The 19,293-nt window shown below is 52.4% G+C and overlaps 1 protein-coding gene across 10 annotated transcripts in view; it reads right to left on the bottom strand.

The window, feature by feature from the left end:
- Positions 1-19,293, bottom strand: part of ITSN2 (intersectin 2) — a 167,417-nt gene that overhangs the window by 9,278 nt on the left and 138,846 nt on the right. For all 10 annotated transcript variants that reach the window (XM_070069353.1, XM_070069357.1, XM_070069354.1 and 7 more), the window contains 4 exons: positions 6,495-6,616; positions 3,072-3,178; positions 1,756-1,939; positions 56-154 (listed from right to left, as the gene is read on the bottom strand). In XM_070069353.1, the coding sequence (XP_069925454.1) occupies positions 56-154; positions 1,756-1,939; positions 3,072-3,178; positions 6,495-6,616 (512 nt within the window). The remainder of the gene's footprint in view (positions 1-55; positions 155-1,755; positions 1,940-3,071; positions 3,179-6,494; positions 6,617-19,293) is intronic.

Below are 19,293 nucleotides of genomic sequence, written 5' to 3'. Positions count from 1 at the left end.
GAGCTCAGTGCGTGCTGCTCGCAGGCCGGCCCGGGACTGCCCAGCCGACACTCACACTGCGGATGAGCAGCGGGTAGCGGGTGATCCTCTGCATGGGCTTCAGCAGGAAGCTGGAGAGGGGCATCCCTTTGCAGCGAGGGTCGGAGGCCAGCTTCTGCAAGACAGATGGAGGCTGTGAGGAGCTCGCAGAACTAACTAGGACAAAGGAGCCACTGGCCGCACTCCTGCCTTTCAGTCTCGGAGACTGCAAATTTTGTTTAATAACTCGAGATCCAAAATAATACACATCAGGTTAAATTAGGAGTCTCTCACCTGTGCCAAGCCCTGTGGCTGCTCTCAGTCCTTCTCTGCTAGCAGCTGGTGGGGCCGTGCCCTCCTCTGCTTCCAGAACCACTTTCCTGGCCGTCTTGCAGTGCACTGGCTTTCACTCAAAGGCACCTCGAGCTCGACGTATCCCTGAATGAAGCCCTCACGCTCCCTTGTAAAAGCTATCTTTGCTCCCTCCATCCCCGTCTGGGTCGGTAGCATCATGCTGCCCTGCCCCACCCCCAGAGTCCCCCAGCTCTGTCTCCCCAACCTGGGCCTACCCCCTCTTCAAGCTGCCTTATTAGGAACCATCACGACCACTACTGAGCACCTACTGTGTGCCAGCTCACAGATGCGCCTTGGCTGGCACAGTCCCTGCTGCCCTCCCTGCTGATCCACACTGGCACTGAGACTCACGAGTTTCCCCTCGGCCAGCTCTTCTCGGGGCCACGGCCCCTCCTGTCCGTGACCCTCTCCTGGCCACCTTTGGCACAGAGCGCCTGTGTGCCAGGTAGCATGGACAGAGGCATCTGTGTTGGGGTCAGTACGCCATGCCAGACGATTACTGCTGGGCCAGGCAGCACACTGCGGCTCTACCTGTGCTGGGAGAGTGCTGCTGGCGCGCCGGGGCCATCGTTTCCATGAATACAGCCCCAGCCCGCCCGCCATCATTTACCTAAGCATCGCCTGTCGCCGATGTTAAACTCCTCCCTTTTTGGTTTTACATATATCTGTATCCGTGTAGATGGTGCTACAAGCAGCACCTGCGTGCTTTTTTATTTCTAGAGTTTTTGAGTTTTTAAAAAGTAACATTTTGGAGCATAGCTAATTGCTACATTTTGCTTTTTAAATTTTTACAGATTTTTTTGAAAACATTTTATTTATTTAGGGAGATGCAGACATGCTTGTCAAAAAAGCACTTAAAACACGATGCCTCTACCTGTATCACCTGGGGCAGAGGTGGATGCCAAAGGTAGCCAGAAAGGGCCATGGAAAGGAGGGACGGTGTCCCGGGGAAGTCTGGCCGGTTCACTCCCCAATTCCCACAACAAACAGGGCTGGGTCAGGCCAAAGCCAAAAGCCTGGAACTCCACCCAGGTCTCACATGTGGGTGGCAGGGACCCAAGTACTTGGGCCAACAGCTGCTTGGGCCTCCCAGGGTGTGTACTAGCAGGAAGCTGGAATTGGGAGTGGAGCCAGGAGTCAAACTGATTACCGGACGCAGGTGTCCCAAACTTCGGCTTAGATCAAAAATGCCCGCTCCTGATTTTGTTACAGGAAGCAATCAGAAAATCCTCTGCCACCTGTTTCCTTGGACACTGATGAGGGTACCTTCTCCATCAAGGAGATTCCCTACCGGGCCATCTTATGCTGCTGCCACCTCCAGGCTCAGAGAGGCCATCTTACTACTACTCCAGCAGACTCTTGCAAGGCCCAGGATGGAGTTACCTTTAAAAACTCTTTAAAGTCTGCATCTTCGTCTGTCTTCTGCTGTAACAAGGCTGCTCCGTTAAGCTGACAGCTGCAGAACCGGATGTAGGCCTGCATGTGTGACAGCTCGGCCGCCAGGATGTCCCCGATCATCTGCACCGGCATCTTCTCACCCCCTGTCTTCTTCCGCACGCGCAGGGCCCTGCAAACAGCACACCCTCACCTTCGGCTTCCAAGTGAGCGCCTGTGGTACCTAAGGGACGGCTGGCAATGCGTCCCAGTGGGTGACCTAGGGGCCTGTGGGCTGGGAAGAGGGGCGCAGGTGCAAGGCGATGTAGCACAGGCCTGGAGCACTGTGGCCATGCCCACCTTGCGGGGATGTTAGCGAAGAAAGGGAAGAAATTTGGCACACTTGAGTGTTTCTGGGCCTTCAGAATCATTTTAGTCTCTTTCTTAAGGTTTATTTTATTTATTTGAAAGGCAGAGTTACAGAGAAAGGAGGGAGGGAGAGAGGGCTAGAGAGAGAGAGAGAGAGAGAGAGAGAGAGAGGGAGAGAGGGAGAGAGAGAGAGGATGCTCTTCCATCCACTGGTTCACCCCCAGATGGCTGCAACAGCCAGGGCTGGGCCAGGCCGAAGCCAGGAGCTCCATCCAGGTCTCCCACATGGGTGCAGGGGCTCAAACTCTCCCAGGTGCACCAGGAGAGAGCTGGATTGGAAGTGCCCACATGAGATGCTGGCACTGCAGGCGGCAGCCCAACCCATGATGCCACAACGCTGGCCCCTCACCTTACTTTTTTAACAAAGCGTCTGTTGAAAAATTCTTACTTGTTCCCAGGTGAACCAAGAAGAAGGCAAGTTTCACCTGTCAAGGGAGCAGGAGTCACAGAGGCCAGGTGGGGAGGAGGCGGAACAGCGGCCCTGGGGAGAGCTGCCGGGCCCAGGAGGGCAGACGGGTAGTGAGAGCCGGCACTGCTGTCCCCGGCAGTCTGTCCCTACAGCGCACAGGTGCAAAGTCACCTGCAGCAGCGGTACTTCACGTGGGATGGAGGCGGCTGCGCACTCAGGTCTACACCGCAGCTGCCTCTCTGCTGACTTTGACCGCCAGCCAAGCAGCTCTCACTCCTCACGCTCATACGTTAATGCACTGTTTCGTGATTTCTCTCTGTTTACACGAGGAGCTGTCTTTGTTATATTTCTTTGCTTTCCTCAGTCACCCTGCATTTTAGAGTTTCGGGGCATTTCACAACCAAGAGCCCACGGGGGCAGAGAGCAGATGAAAGTGCCTTTGCCAGGTGGCCACACGGGCCCTGGGGTGGGCGTGCTCATCACTCACTTCAGCAGCTTTGTGTTGGACATGATGAGCTCCTTCCAGTTGACGAAGATCAAGGTCATTTCTCCTTCGGTGAGAAAGCTGGACTCCGCCATCCGCTTCTGAAAAACCTAAATTCAAACCACAGAAGAAGTGAGTCAGGTTGCATGTGGACACACAGCCTGCGTGCGGTCTGAATCACACAGTGTCCTGCATACTTGGAGCCAAGAAGATCGTGGATTAGTAAGTAAACATGCTGATGACCGTGACATTTTAAACTGTGTAGCATCCCCGATTTTTTGCTATTTGGGCTCCCATCAAGGCTGATTGGAAGGACTGAATCCAATAACCTCATTAAGAGGAGAGTCTCCCACCTCTCTCCCGGAGAGGCACAGGCACGGGACGCCCGCACGCCGGGGAGCCTGCGGAGCCTGCACACGCAGGACGTCTGTTGCCAGGCTGAGCATCTCGGAGCTCTGACGACACTTGTAGGATGTTGAGAGACACAGCGTGATGACTTACGCTACCCCCCAGACTGAAAATGAGCAGATGCAGACTTCAGAAGTTGGCAGAGTGCAGGGGCATCCCACTGCTCTGCATCTGCGAGCCACAGCCCAGAAGGACTGGCAAAGCATACGGTACGTGCAGATGTGCAGATGGGTGTGTGGAGGAGGCTCGCTTGGCTCCCCAGAAGCTGTGGGAGAAGCCAAGTCAAAGCTATTACTCCCAATTGACTCCTAAAGAAATGAAGGCTTAGAGAATGATTGTGCTAAAGGTCACAGAGCTAGAATATGGAGGACCTGGAACTAGCACTCTCTTTGGTTCTGAGTCCAGCTTTCCACTAAACAACCCAGACTCCTCGGAGATGACTTTAAAAGCCTTAAAGAAACACTGCAGATATCTGAGACAGCTCTTCTCGGGTGAATCTTTCCAAAACTCATGCAACAGGGGCCGGCATGGGGGTGTACTGAGTAAGTCACCACCTGCAGTGCTGGCATTCCAAATCGGCGCTGGTTCGTGTCCCGGCTGCTCCACTTCTGATCCAGCTCCCTGCTAGTGGCCTGGGAAAAGCAGCGGAGGATGGCCCCAGTGCGTGGGCCCCTGCTGCCCATGTGGGAGACCTGGAAGAAGCTCTTGGCTCCTGGCTTTGGCCTGGCCCAGCCCCGCTGTTGCAGCCATCTGGGGAGTGAACTAGTGGATAGATCTCTCGCTCTGTCTCTCCCTCTTTCTCTGTAACGCTTTCAAATAAGTAAATCTTTAGAAAAAAATACTCTGACCCATCATTCCCTGTGAAATCCCTCAGAGGCTCCCCGCTGGCCTTGTGTTACCAGCAGACTCCCCGCCAAGGCTCCCAGGCCTGTGCCACCTGCCCTGCTGACCTCAGTGGCGGCCCTCGGGCCACAGCAAACAACTCACAGGTCCCTAACTCCCTTCCTGTGACTGCTTCCTGGACACCCGGCAGAGTCCTCGGCTTGCGGGAGCTGCTCCCTCCTCCAGGCTCCAGCCTCCTCTGCCCCCTGCTCTGGCTGAGGACAGGAACCTTCTCTTTCCTCTCGGTCCCCTGGCATGGTGCGGTGCAGAACACAGGCTCTCGATGACTGTGTGCTGAGCCCGGTTGAAAGTGTTTTCACGGTGGCGGGCGCCGCGGCTCACTAGGCTAATCCTCCGCCTGCGGCGCCGGCACACCGGGTTCTAGTCCTGGTCGGGGCACCGGATTCTGTCCCGGTTGCCCCTCTTCCAGGACAGCTCTCTGCTGTGGCCTGGGAGTGCAGTGGAGGATGCCCCAGGTCCTTGGGCCCTGCACCCCATGGGAGACCAGAAGCACCTGGCTCCTGCTTTCAGGCTGCGCTGGCCGCAGCGTGCCGGACACGGCGGCCATTGGAGGGTGAACCAATGGCAAAGGAAAACCTTTCTCTCTGTCTGTCTCTCACTGTCCACTCTGTTCAAAAAAAAGTGTTTCCATGGATGTCCACCGAAGTGCTATGCCACTCTCTTAAGGGGGAGTTTGGCCTTCCTCCTATCCGACTGAGGATGCCCAGACACTGCCGTGACAGCCAGTCCTGGGAATACAGTGTCTCCGCTCCGAGGCTGCGGCTGAAGGCCAGGAAGGCGGCTCTTGGTCTGTGGGTCCTGATTCACTCATTGCCACCTGGCGTCCTCTGGCTGTAGTGAAGTTAGCGGAGGGGAGTGAGACTCCCGGGCCCACCGCGAACCTCCATGGGAAGGGAATGAGAAGCCTTCAGCCGAGAAGGGTGCTTTTCTCCCTGCACTCTCGACCCCGGCACGACTGCTGGCCCCTCAGTGTGTCTGGTGGGGTGGGCGTTGTGGGAGCAGGCGAGGCTCCAGGTGACGGCTGGGGCAGGGGTGCTCGGCCTGTCTGCAGGCCTCTGCCCTAGGCCAGAGAGGCCTCCTCGCCCACTTTCAGCACTCAGGGCTGGGGCTGATCCTGGAGGGCTTTTCTTCTGTCACATGTGTCGGTCAGAGAAGGGCAGACTTGAATGCACCCAGCTCAGGGGAGTCTGACGGAGGCGAACGAGAAGGAATTATGGGCCGGTCTGCAACAGGCCAGGCCAGGTGTTGGAGATGTGGGATAAAGGAGCTCAGGGCTGGGGGTGGGGGGAGACAGACACTACCTACAGGGAAGGGCGGGGAGTTGTGTGTGTGGAGGAGCCAGGACTGGCATCTGGAGACCCCAGGCACTGAGGCTGCTCCTGTGGGGAGGGAATCCAGGGCGGCCGGCTTGGGGGCAGAAACACAGACGCCGCCCCTGCTCCATTCTACGCTGGAGGTCATGGCCAGGTGCAGCTGCTGGGCCTGGGAGGGGACACTCCTCAGGTGCTGTGCTACTTTACTGGTCCTTCCACCTGAGGGCCTTGACACGCTGGAATGAGAAGCCGAGGGAACAACAGCAGGGAAGTGTAAGGTCTTGTTTTGTCCCAACAGTGATCGTTTCAGATGCTGTTCCGCAGGGGACTGTTGGCATCAGCCTAGAGGTCACGGTCACGTCAACCGACGTGAACGTCAAGGGGAGCACGTGAGACTCAGGCCATGCTCTACAGCAGACCCGTTTGGTTTCCCGAAGTGACAGAATCATAAGCATTTCACTGCTTCCCGAGTCCTCTGGGAATAGCCAAGTTTATGACAGTGTCAGATGTCAAGACAGCAGTTACCCAGAGTGAGGCCCAAGTCTGAGGGAGACGAAGCGGCCCCACCCCCGCACCCCGTCCTTCCAGCCTGGGCGCTCGAGTGTCCTCGTGTCCTCGCTTCACTCTGAATGACCTGACCTGGGAAGGGCTGGCACCCCAGTTAGACTCCCTGCGTCTGCAAACACTGGCCAGGGGGCAGGTGGCAGGCTGAGTGGGTGACAGCGCCTGCCGCTGTCCAGCGCTCACACTCCCGCTGCCCCCGCTGAGTCTCGGGGCCACCCCGTCCGCGTCAGCCCCTCACCTCCACGACGAGCTGCAGGTCGTCCATGTACCGCTCCTCCGTCTGGATCAGCTCGTGCATGTAGCCCTGTCTCTTCCTCTCAGTGGGCTGCATCGTGTCCAGGGTCTGGAGGTCAGCACACCCTGCAGAGAAGCCGGGGAGCGTTTACAGTACTGTCTCAGTCACTGCAGAACTCTGGCGTTCGGGGGCCGGCCTTGCTGCCCAGCGGGTTAAGCCGCCGCCTGTGATTCTGGTATCCCGCATGAGCGCTGGAGTCCTGGCTGTTCCGCCTCTGGTCCACCTCCCTGCTAGTGCACCTGGGAAAGCAGCGGCAGATGGCCCGGCCCAAGTGCTTGGGCCCCTGGCACCCATGTGGGAGACACGGAAGAAACTCCTGGCTCCCAGCTTTGGCTTGGCCTAGCCCCAGACATGCAGCCATTTGGGGAATGAACCGCTGGACGAAGGTTGATCTCAATCAATCTCTTGCTCTCTCTGTAACTGCCTTTCAAATAAATAAGTAAATCTTTTTTTAAAAAAATCAACATTTATGAGCGATGTGCTGGGTTTACAAATGCTGCTTTTGGGAGGGCGTGAGTACCTCGCAGGTGCAGCACGCAGGGGGAACGCTGGCGTTCATGGCCCTTGTGGGCCTCAACGGGCCAGTGAGGAAACTCTAACGTTTCAGCGAGCTCCCAATGTCTTCCCTGAGGGGCAATGACAGCATTGAGGGTTTTAGGAGACGCCCTCAAGGACAGCGGAATGGTGGTGCGCTTGGGAAGGCCTGCCCCATCTCAAGACAGCTTTGAAATGATGGGACTGACCCAGAAATCAAATGCTTGTGACCAGTGTTCTCCAAACTGCACATGATGAGTCACTGATTGGTCATTCAAACACCGGTTTACTTTTCATTTTTTAAAATTATTCTTATTAATTTGAAAGGCAGAGAGACAAAGAGAAACGTGCCATCCACTGGTTCACTCTCCAACTACCTTCAACAGCTGAGGTTGGGCCAGGCTGAAGCCAGGAACCAGGAACTCAACTGGAGTTTCCCACGTGGGTGGCAGGGATCCAAGTACTTGGGCCATCACCTGCTGCTTCCCAGGTGCATATCGGCAGGAAGATGGATGGGGAGTGGAGGCAGGACTTTAACCCAGTGCCTTAGTCATTGTGCCAAACTCCCACCCCAAGTTAGTTCTTACAAATGCTAGCATTTAAAAAAATTAAAAAAGAAACTACCATGGTAGAAATTGTAAACATTTTTTCTGATCCATGTATTTGGGGATGGAGAATGGGCTTCTTACTTTGACAAAAAAAAATTTGATAAACTATCTCTAGATTTCTCAAAGAAAAGTTTTTTTTTTTTGTTTTGTTTTTTTGTTTTTTTTTTTTTTTTTGACAGGCAGAGTGGACAGAGAGACAGAGAGAAAGGTCTTCCTTTTGCCGTTGGTTCACCCTCCAATGGCTGCCGCAGCCGGTGTGCTGCAGCCGGCGCATCGCGCTGATCCGAAGGCAGGAGCCAGGTGCTTCTCCTGGTCTCCCATGGGGTGCAGGGCCCAAGTACTTGGGCCATCCTCCACTGCACTCCCTGGCCACAGCAGAGAGCTGGCCTGGAAGAGGGGCAACCAGGACAGAATCCGGCGCCCCGACCGGGACTAGAACCCGGTGTGCTGGAGCCACAAGGCAGAGGATTAGCCTAGTGAGCTGCGGCGCTGGCTGGAAAGTTCTAAGGTTAGAAAATTTAGAATTCCTAGGAACAGCAATCCCACCAAGACCACCACAGGTGACTTTAGGCACAAGTGACTTGAGGGAAGTCACAGGCAGCCTGTGCCAGGGTGAGAGACACTGCTTTCACTTTGGGTCAATTTGCAGCACATCAGAGCTGAACTAGATATCAAGCTGCAATATGACAAAATTCCAGAACCATCCACCAAGTAGCTGAGGGATTATCCATGTAGGGTGATACGGGGATATACCCCAGGAAGCCCTTCCAAAGACAAAAAGCAGATGTAGGTAGGCATTGCTGCAAGTAATTTGTGGGAAGCCATGGATTTGGACTGGGCACCTGGACCAGGCTCAACAGACCGAACCAACAGATATTAATCACAGGAACTGAGCTTCAGCTGGTTACAGCCAATTAACCCATTAACTGGTAACCAATTAACTAGTTAAGCTATAACTAGTTGGCTGGTTGACTGACTCAGGGGTAGCCAACGAAATCACTTCCTGTGCCTCACTTCTGCTTTTTCTAGAGACGCTCTCAGAGCACGTTGCTGGTGTTCTCAGAACCTCTTCTGGGTGAGGAAGTGCCTGATTTGTGAATCGCTTTTGTTTCATATTTCCTTGCTCAAGTAAACTCTAATTAGTCATTGTTTTAAGGAATTACCCTGTTAACAGTTCCCAGCCAACTACAACAGGACACAGCAAGCAGTGTGCCTTGGAAAGCTGGGGGGGGGGAGAGAGGAAGGAGGAGAACAGAGCAGCTTGGAGCTGAGGCGTCAGGAAAGGCGACAGGCAGCAGGTGCCACCTTCAGCAGGGCCGCGAGGACAGAGGTTCTTTGCTGGAGAAACCCTTTATTGGAAGATGTCCCAGCGGACAACATTTTAGAAGCAGGCCCTCAGTAAGCACAACACCGCTGGCAGACTTGCCTTCCAAAATTAACAGACCCTCGCGACGGGAGACATGCCCAAGAGTTGCTTTCTTGGACATGGTTAATAGCACTTTGCAGAAGGCACACTCTATAGTGTGCCCCCACAGCAGTTTGTAGAATGCGAGCTATTCAGGTGAGACGTCAGTAACCACACCCACTCTGTCCTCCAGACGCAGTACCACAGGTCAGTCGGCTCCCGAGAACCGCGCTCCAGAAAGCAGAGGAACTCTGAAACTCCCACTGGGGTTCTCTGAGGCCAGGAGCCCTGGAAAGAGACCGTCACGGCCAACAGGTGTGGCAGTGGCAGTGGGCTTTCCACAGCCACAAAGCGTGCTGACCATGCTCCCACCCTCGCTTCCAGACCCGAGCCAGCAGGCACCTGCTGTTCTGAGCGGAGGTCTGGGGGGCTGGTCCTTCTCCCAGGTCAGCCTGAGGGCTGAGGGTGGGATGGGGATTTCCTCACAGGGAAGCTCCCGTCTGGCAATGGGAACAGATGTGCAAAGCTCCAGGGCAGAACATGGAAGGAGCACGTGAGTGTTTAAGTGGGGTTCTCCCCTGATTTCCTTCAAATGTTTGTATTTTTGTGTAGATTCAAGCTTATGGCTTTTCCATTTTCTGCACACGTTGCCAACAGCTTTTAAAAATCACTCGAACAGTGAGAAAGGTATTACATAAGGTAGGTTGTGTTTGGGGCTATGAAGAAGAAATCATAGTGCCACCATCATGTTCAAAATCCTCAGGTTTCTGGCAGACTGTACTGTATTCTGCTCTGCCAGGAGCAGTGCGGGGAGTGCCTCAGCGTGGTGGATGCCTGTTTGACCAGGCTTCTCTGTAGCAAAGAGGAAAAACCCAATGGCCAGACGCCTGGCCCAAAGTACTGCTTGAGGGGTGTGACCACTGGCTCTGGGTGCACTGGACAGATGGAAGCGACCAGGACCGTTCCTGTGGCTACCCGGCCTGCCACACTCGTAGTTCACAAGCTTCAGGCACTCCTGTCCTGCTTGCAGCAGGTCTGCTGCATCCACATTCCATCTAGACTACTTGAGATTGGTCACTCTCGAAGTTCAATGTGTTTATTGCTTCTTCTAACAGTCATTGGAATAAGCATATAATGACTAAAATAAAATGAGCCCAGTGGGTATTATTTTGCATACATGTATCACCCTCTGGGGAAACAATGATTCACATTAAGCGTGGGCCTCTCCTGTCTGGGAATAACAGCAAAGCCTCAGCTGGAGCACACAGGACATTGGCTTTCAGGGTGAAGTGGGGACAGCCCTTGCACATCACGCCCTGTTGGCCCCTTTGCAATGCTTCTTATTCCTTGAGGGTCCAACCTATCCTCACTTTCAGATGTTCTTACCTCTGCGGTCGGGGAAAAATAAGGGCAGGATCTCCCTCCTCCCCTCCCCTATCTCTCTGCTCACTGATCCTCGTATGTTCCTACAGGTCGGGGCACAAGGGTTCCTGTTTCTAAAGCCAGTGTCCTGAGCCAGCCTCTCCCCGAGGACCCCTCAGTTATCTCTAAGCTCCGATTTTCAGTCTCCAGCGCTTCCTTCTTAGCCTACACATCTTCAGCATCTCTCCTACCCCAATGTGTATAAAAGGTGCCCCTCCTTCAACCCTGCTCCCCCCAGTTCCCTCTCGTGCCACTGCCGAGTCACTGAAGGCATCTATACTCATAGCCAACTCCCTCCAGCTCCCTGTCACTTCTCCAACTCAGGTTGCTGTGGCCTCTGTCCCAGCGCTCTGCTGACACTGCCCTCGGGAAGGTGACGGTGACGATGGCGCTGGCAGCCGCTGTGAGAACCCGGGGTGCAGCCTCCGCCCTGCCCACGGCACAGCGCCTTAGCTGAGCTGCTGCTTCACGGCTTGCGCCTGCTCCCGCCTGCTCCTCCCCCTTCAGCAAAGGAATCCTGAGTAGGCCCCAGTGCACATCAGCCCATTAGGCTCTGAGAAACCCAGCCTTAAAGAGACATTCGATTGGATGAACCCAGAGTTCTCTGCACTCATTTGACCACAGAAGCCCCCTTTTTGAAAGGCAGGTAAAAATCTTTTGAAGAACTGAGGAATTAGGGGTATGAGGAAGGACTATGGCCCTTCACCATCATCTATACCTGCACTGTCCACTACTGTGGCCGTTAGCAACACGTGACTAGGAAACACTTGCAATGTGGAGATACACTTCAGACAGAAAATATACACTGCGTTTTGAAGGCTTATTTAAAAATATATGCATATATAAAATATCACATCAATAATTATTGATCACACATTGAGGTTATACTTTGGATATACTGGATTAAGCAAAAGTATTATTCAAATTAATTTCTTTTGATTTTGATTTTTTAATATGTGACTGCCAGAATATTTTAAGTTATACAAGGGCTGCATCTGTGACTTGCCTTTATATTTATATTTTTAAGACTTTTTTATTTCAAAGGCAGAGGTACAGAGAGAGGAAGAGACAGAGAGAGAGACAGAGAGAGATCTTCCATCCACTGGTTCACTCTCCAAATGGCTGAGGTTGGGCCAGGCTGAAGACAGGTGTCTAGAGCTTCTTCCAGGTCTCCCATGTGGGCCCAGGGGCCCTAGTACTTGGGCCATCCTCCACTGCTTTCCCAGGAGCATTAGGAGGGAGCAGGATTGGAAGTGGAGCAGCCGAGTCTCAAACCGGTGCCCATATGGTATGCCAGCATCACAGGCAGAGGCTTAACCGGCCACACCGCAGCACCGGCCCTGACTCGCCTTACATTTCTATTGAACAGTTCACAGTATCCATTACATTCGCTGTTATACTCCTTCCCTTCAAAATGTTCAGCAGTTTCTAGTATTTAGGAATGAAGTCCCAACTCAGCAGCACAGAGCTCCGGGGTCTCCATAATGCAGCCCCAGACTCCCAGTCCCGCCTCAGCATTGGCTGTGCTGCCCGCCTCTTAGCCATGCTGGCCCAGGCTCCACCCTAATGTGTCCTACCCATCCACGGCTCTGCTACCTTACTCCTGGTTCTCCTCATAGAAACTTCTCACTCATCCTTCAAGGGCCACTGCCAGGGAAACCTTTCCCACCCGCTCCCTGCGCCACTGACCCCCACATTGGCCTCTCCTTTGGTTTTCCACTGGTGCGTGCCTGTATTTCAGCCCTTCACATAATCTAACTTGTACGGATTTCGTCTGTCTGTACAGTTAGCGTGTCTCCCACCGGAGGACAGCGTCTGCCGAGCAGTTCTGTCCCGTCCATCTGGGCGCAGTGTTCCGACCATCAGAGGTCAAGGCGTGCGGTGGATTTGCCGAGTGGGAGAACACCGCGTTGGCCCTGCGCCTCTCTGTGCCCAGCCCTGCGTCCCACTTTGCCCTGCTCTGCTTTGTGCTGCACGGAGGCTGACCCTGCAGATTGCTTTCTCCAGGATCGCTAAGCTCCTTTCTCTAAGACGTTAGCTGGCTTCTGTCTGGTTTGGCCAGAGAGGAGATTGTGGCAGGAGACTGAAGATTTCAGGGCAAACTAGGGACAGTGAGATGCTAAGAAAGGTTTTGTCTCTGCTGTGTGAAGAATTAAAATGCGGGGCTTGCTTCTCATGCAAACCTGGAGTTTAAGAATTTGAGAACTGGGACAGGCGTTTAGCGCAGCAGTTAAGACGCTGCCTGGGATGCCTGCAACCTACATCAGAGTGTCTGGGTTTGAGTACCAGCTCTGCTGTTGATTCCAGCTTTCTGCTAGTGTACACCTGGGAGGCAGTAAGTGACGGCTCAAGTACTTGGCCCTGCAACTCACCCGAAGACCTGGATTGAACTCTGGGCCTGTGGTTTTGGCCCAGTCCAGCCCTGGCTATTGTGAGCATCTAGGGAGTGAACCAGCAGATGGAACATCTCTCTCTGACTCTCTGCCTTTCAAACTAAAAACAAAACAAAAAGACAAAACAACAACACACATTCTGCTTGCGTTCATCAGAAGGGAGAGACGCTGATCAATGTAGACTTCATTAAGGCAAACACATACGCTAAAAATGTGAAGGTGACTCCTGAAAGAATAGACATAGAGCACATAATTCCTAAACCAGCAGACGGAAATAAAGAAACCTCATCAGGGCTGTGGAACAGAACGGTTGGTAGACCATAAAGATGCAAGGTAAATGGAAACCACACAGCCAGATACATCAACAGAGGTAGACAGATAAACACAGATGTTACATCATCTGGTCAAGGTCACTGTGATTGTAAATTGTTTAAATTTGTCAGGGAAAAGACAGACTCTGGATTTAGGATAAGATCAGAGAAGTGTTGGGAGGAGAGAGCTGGAAAATCTATAGAAATACAAATTCGCCCTGCCCCATGTACCTCAGACCTCCTTGCAAGCCGGAGCACTTCTGTCCAAACCCTTCAGCTCCTCTCACCCCTGTGATAAAACCCTCCAGTGGCTCCCCTTATGCCAAGCAGAAGCCGGAGTTCTTAGGAACGGCCCTCAGGCCCTCAGGCACCAAGCACCCCCTGCTCTCCTGGGCTGCCCCGTCCTTGCTTCCCGCTGCGCCCTCTGTCCCAGCAGCACTGACGGCCGGGCTGTTGCTCAGGCATCACAGGGCCGCTCCTGCTGCAGGCCCTTTGCATGTCCTGTCCCCTCTGCTAGAATGACCCTCCTGGTATCCACAGGCTCCCCCCAAGACCCCTCAGGCCCTTCCGTCGTTGCCCCCATGTCACAATGGCGGGGAGACCTGCTTTGAGTGTCCTACTCAAAATGAAATCCCAGGAGTCCACCTCCACCCCCCAGCCCCCACCTGGCCTCCCTGTCCTCTCTCCCGCTTTAGTTTTCTAAGACAAAACACACTTTGCTTACTCGGTTTGTTCCCTGTGTGAACAAATGCCTGATCTAAGAGGGCAGGGCTGTTGTCTGTTTCACACTGTGCTATATCCCACAGTGTGACACACAGTAGCTGTTAAGGTATTTGTTCAACGTGACATGAAGACAGACTCTAAGCTGCAGTGGACAGAGAGAGCGAGGTACACTACCTGGCAGGTTCTCTCTGGCAGATGGCGAGAATCGGCAAAGAAGGAAAATAAGAGCTCATGGCTACTACTGAGTCACGGTTTCCAGGGGAATAATTAGTAGTGGCTGGGCCACGAGTCTCCCACCTTGTGGGAAGATGTAGCGACGGAGAGACAAACTGAAAAACAGCTATGAAAACGCCATGTCTCCCCAGAGTGGGAGCCACTGTTCTAAATTACAGTGCAAGCAAATGAGAGACGTCCAAGAGAGAAAGATCTGGGAGCTCCCCAAAAGCTGAAAGACAAAGCAATCTGTGACGATGTACAGAGAGCAGGCCTATTCAGATGATGTCACAGAACAGTCCTTGTCCGTTCTAAGGACAGCACACCACTGAACAACTGCTGCTCTCTGTGTCCCAATGAAGCAGCCAGAGTATCCGAGAACAGTTTGCAGTTACACTGTTTTTAAACTTAGTGAAGACACCATTTTAACAGCAAGAGCAGAAGACCGAACTGCACATTTTCTGAAGGTTGCTTTTATCCTGAAGTTTTAACAGGACGCTAGAAAATTACTGGGTATTTTGTCAAAAACTTCTTTCATCCACTATGCAAATATTTATTAAGTCCAAATAATGTTACAGGTAGCATGCTTTTGCTCCAAAGCCATGGATGTTTGTGTTTTGGGAAATTTAAATAATTCTTGAACAATTTCTTTCTTTCATTTGAAAGGTAGAGTTAGAGAGAGGGAAGACACACACACACACACACACACACACACACACACAGAGAGACAGAGACAGAGACAGAGACAGAGACAGAGAGACAGAGAGAATCTTCCATCCAGTGGGTTACTTCCAAACGGCTACAACGGCTAGGGTCTGTGCCAGGCAAAAGGCCAGGAGCCCAGAGCTGCTTCTGGGCCTTCCACATGGACGTAGGGGCCCAAGCACTTGGGCCATTTTCCGCTACTTTCCCAGGCACATTAGCAGGGAGCTGGATTGGAAATCAAGCAGCTGGGTCTTGAAATGGTGCCATACAGGATGCTGGGGGCACAGGCGGCGGCTTAACCCGCTATACCACAGCACCAGCCCCCTTGAAATGTTTAAAACTACTGTGTTTTTTGATACTTCTCATGTTCTATGCCATCAGGTGTTACATTGCTCATTAAAGTATAAAAAAGGAAGCTCATATTGTATTCTAATGCTATAAAGCTTTCAAAACAGTAATATTTGGCTATCAGAAAACATCAGAATTGGGGCTGGAATTGTGGCACAGAGGGTAAAGCCACTGTCTGCAAAGTGAGCATCCCATATGGGTGCTTGAGTCTTGGATGCTCCACTCCCCAAACAGCTCTTTGCTCAAAATGGCCCAAATGGTTGGGTCCCTGCCATCCACAGGGAGACCTGGATGAGTCTCCTGGTTCCTGGCTTCAGCCTGGTCCAGCTCTGGATGTTGCAGCCATCTGGGGAGTCAATCAGTGGTTGGAGGATCTCTCTCTCTCTCTCTTTTTTTCTTCTCTCACCATAACTTTGACTTTCAAATACAGAAATACATCTTCAAAAAATGCCCAGAATTCTAGAACTTGCAAAAGCAACTTTGTTGATAAGTGCAATTGGGTAAAGAAAAATTTTTATTGGATTTATTTTTATTTTTGAATCATAGCCTAAGACAACAGGGACTTCTGCATGATAGACAAAGGTGCAGACTGCACCGGCACGGAGCAGCTGGTTCAGGCTAACATTTGCATTGCCTTCTAGCCCTCCACAGTTACTCTGCTGGGTGCACTGGGGGGATGAACATACTATTCAGAATACAGAATATTGTGAAGAATGTCATGAAACAATAGCTTCTTCATGCTCACAGAACATTCAATCCTTACAATAACTGTTACCAGTCCACTGACTCTGATACAACTTGGACCTGTCCTGCAGGTGGGTGGTTAAGTGACTTACTGTAGAATTTAGAGCCACCAAACCCCTAAATTTAGGTATCTTGAGTCATGTCTTACACACTGAAATTGCAAGCTGTTTTAAATGGTGCTTACACTGCAATCACTGGAGATAGCAAATATAGGGTCCCAGTGTTATGGCATAACGGGTTAAGCCACTGATGGCAACACCAGCATCCAATATGAGTACCAGTTCAACTCCTGGCTGCCCTATTTATGATCCAGCTCTCTGTTGTGGCCTGGGAAAGCAGTGGAGGATGGTCCAAGTGCTTGGGCCCCTGCACCCACATGGGAGACCCAGAAGCTCCTGGCTCTTGGCTTTGGCCTGCCCCTTGGCGGCCTTTTGGGGAGTGAACCAGCAGATAGAAAATGTCTCTCTACATATCTAACTCTGCCTTTCAAATAAAATAAATAAATCTTTAAAAATGAAAGATAGCAAATAGAAACCTGACTTGGTCTCAGTTTAGGATAATTATTCTGCACTAGCTGAAAGTACTGAAAAAGCCAACAGGACCCCTGCTCTCCTTTAACACTTCTTTGTGTCTAAGGGATACAACTGGTTCTTTTACATCCCTTTTTATTCCGTCACACATGCAATCAGAACCTTGTTTCTAATAGTCGGTTTATTTATTTATTTTTTTTAAGATTTATTTATTTATTTGAGAGTCAGAGTTACACAGAGAGAGGAGAGGCAGAGAGTGAGAGAGAGAGGTCTTCCATCCTCTGGTTCATTCCCCAGATGGCTGTAACGCCAGAGCTATGCCAATCCAAAGCCAGGAGCCAGGAGCTTCCTCCGGGTCAGGTGCAGGGACCCAAGGGCTTTGGCCATCTTCTACTACTTTCCCAGGCCATAGCAGAGAGCTGGTTGAGAAATGGAGCAGCTGGGTCTCGAACCGGTGCCCATACAGGATGCCAGCGCTTCAGGCCAGGGTGTTAACCCACTGTGCCACAGTGTTGGTCCCTAATAGTCGGTTTAAAACAGACTGACAGTGCATCACCATTTATCAGTAGAGTGACTGCTGTGCAGCCCTAGGGCAAAGGAATTTCATACGAACACATTTTTCCTTGTTATTATTATTTTTCCATTTCTTTATAGAAGTACTTATTTGAGGCCGGCGCCGCGGCTCACTAGGCTAATCCTCCGCCTAGCGGCGCCGGCACACCAGGTTCTAGTCCCGGTCGGGGCGCCGGATTCTGTCCCGGTTGCCCCTCTTCCAGGCCAGCCCTCTGCTGTGGCCAGGGAGTGCAGTGGAGGATGGCCCAGGTGCTTGGGCCCTGTACCCCATGGGAGACCAGGAAAAGCACCTGGCTCCTGGCTCCTGCCATCGGATCAGCGCGGTGCGCCGGCCGCAGCGCGCCGGCCGCGGCGGCCATTGGAGGGTGAACCAACGGCAAAAGGAAGACCTTTCTCTCTGTCTCTCTCTCTCACTGTCCACTCTGCCTGTCAAAAAAAAAAAAAAAAAAAGAAGTACTTATTTGAGAGGCCAGCGCTGTGGCATAGCAGGTAAAGCCACTGTCTGCAGTGTCAGCATCCCATATGGGCACCGGTTCGAGACCTGACTGCTCCACTTCAGATCCAGCTTTCTGTTATGGCCTGGAAAAGCAGTAGAGGATGGCCCAAGTCCTTGGGCCCCTGCATCTGCGTGGGAGACCGGGCAGAAGCTCCTGGCTCCTGGCTTCAGATCAGCACAGCTCCAGCCACTGTGGCATTTGGAGAGTGAACCAGAGGATGGAAGACCTTTTTCTCTCTCTGTCTCCCTCTGCCTCTCTGTAACTCTGCCTAGCAAATATATAAATATTTGAAAAAAAAAAAAAAGTAAAAGTATTTATTTGAAAGGTACAGAAAGTCAGCTGGACAGACAAATCTCCCATTCTTCTTATTTACTCCCCAAATGCTGCAATAGCTAGGGCTGGGCCTGGCCAAAGCCAGGGGCTGGAAACTCAATCTGGGTCTACCACATGAGTGGCAGGGACCCAAGTATTTGAGACATTGCCTGCTGCCTCCAGGTGTGCTTCCATAGAAGCTGGAACCAGCAGCGGAGCCAGGACTCAAACCCAGGCACTCAGATGGGAGTGGGTACCCCAGCGGCATCTTATCCATCGTGCCCAGAGCCCACCACTTTCCTTGATGTTCACTGAGCGGCCTCCTACATCCCTAATCTTCTCCAGCTGTATGACCACACAGCTCATCTTTTCAACTCATTTACGGCTACAGAACTGGAGACTCTGCCCAGAGTGCTGAGTTGAACATGCACCAGTTCTTTCAGACTGCTGGACTCTGATTTCATGGTGGCTCATGGATGGTCACTGGTGACACCAGGATCCCAGGGGCAGGTTCCCCAGGACCCTGAAATGTAAGTGGACCAGCCTGGACTCATTTAAAGCAGGTAATTTTCTTCACCCCCTTTCCACCTCTATTTGGAATTACCTGATGAGGATTCTGCCTTTGTGGTTCCAAGTTAAAGGGAAGCAGGGGGCCGGCGCTGTGGTGTAGCGGGTAAAGCCACCTCCAGTAGTGCCGGCATCCCATATGGGCACTGGTTTGAGTCCTAGCTGCTCCACTTCTGATCCAGCTCTCTGCTATGGCCTGGGAAAGCAGCAGAAGATGGCCCAAGTCCTTGGGCCCCTGTATCCACGTGGGAGACCTGGAAGAAGCTCCTGGCTCCTGGCTTCAGATTGGCGTAGCTCCGGCCATTGCAGCCAGTTGGGGAGTGAACCAGCAGATGGAAGACCTCTCTTCCTTTCTCTCTCTCTCCTTGACTCTCCTTCTCTCTCTCTCTCTCGTTAACTCTGACTTTCAAATAAATACATCTTAAAAAAAAAAAAAAAAAAAAAGGAAAGCAGATAGGAGTCTGGCACGAGCTCTGGAGTCACATTGGGACTTGAGTTCCAGTGCACCATATACTCTCCCAGACAATAAAAAGGGCAAAGCTCACCGAGTGGAACACAGCACAGGTTTACTGCATGCTAGTTATGATTTCTAGTACCAGTGTCAGACATCGTGTACTAGTGTCAGACATTGAACCGGTGCTTCCTAAGCCCCTTACCTCTCATCTGCAATGCAGGTATTATTTTCATTATACAGGCAAGGAGGCTAAGGTTCAGAGAGGTGAGCACTCAGAATAACCCTCCCTTCCCCAGGCGGCTGCTGAAGATGGCGGAGGGGCAGGTCGTGGTGCTGAATAGCCAAGGTCACTGTGGCCAGGCAGGTGCTGCCGGGCCGGAAGGTGGTGGTTGTGTGCTGCGAG

This window comes from Oryctolagus cuniculus, chromosome 2 (assembly GCF_964237555.1).
Source record: "Oryctolagus cuniculus chromosome 2, mOryCun1.1, whole genome shotgun sequence".
In the NCBI taxonomy this organism is placed as follows: domain Eukaryota; kingdom Metazoa; phylum Chordata; class Mammalia; order Lagomorpha; family Leporidae; genus Oryctolagus; species Oryctolagus cuniculus.
Note: the sequence above shows the minus strand (reverse complement) of the source record. Positions and strands in the feature narration are given on the sequence as shown.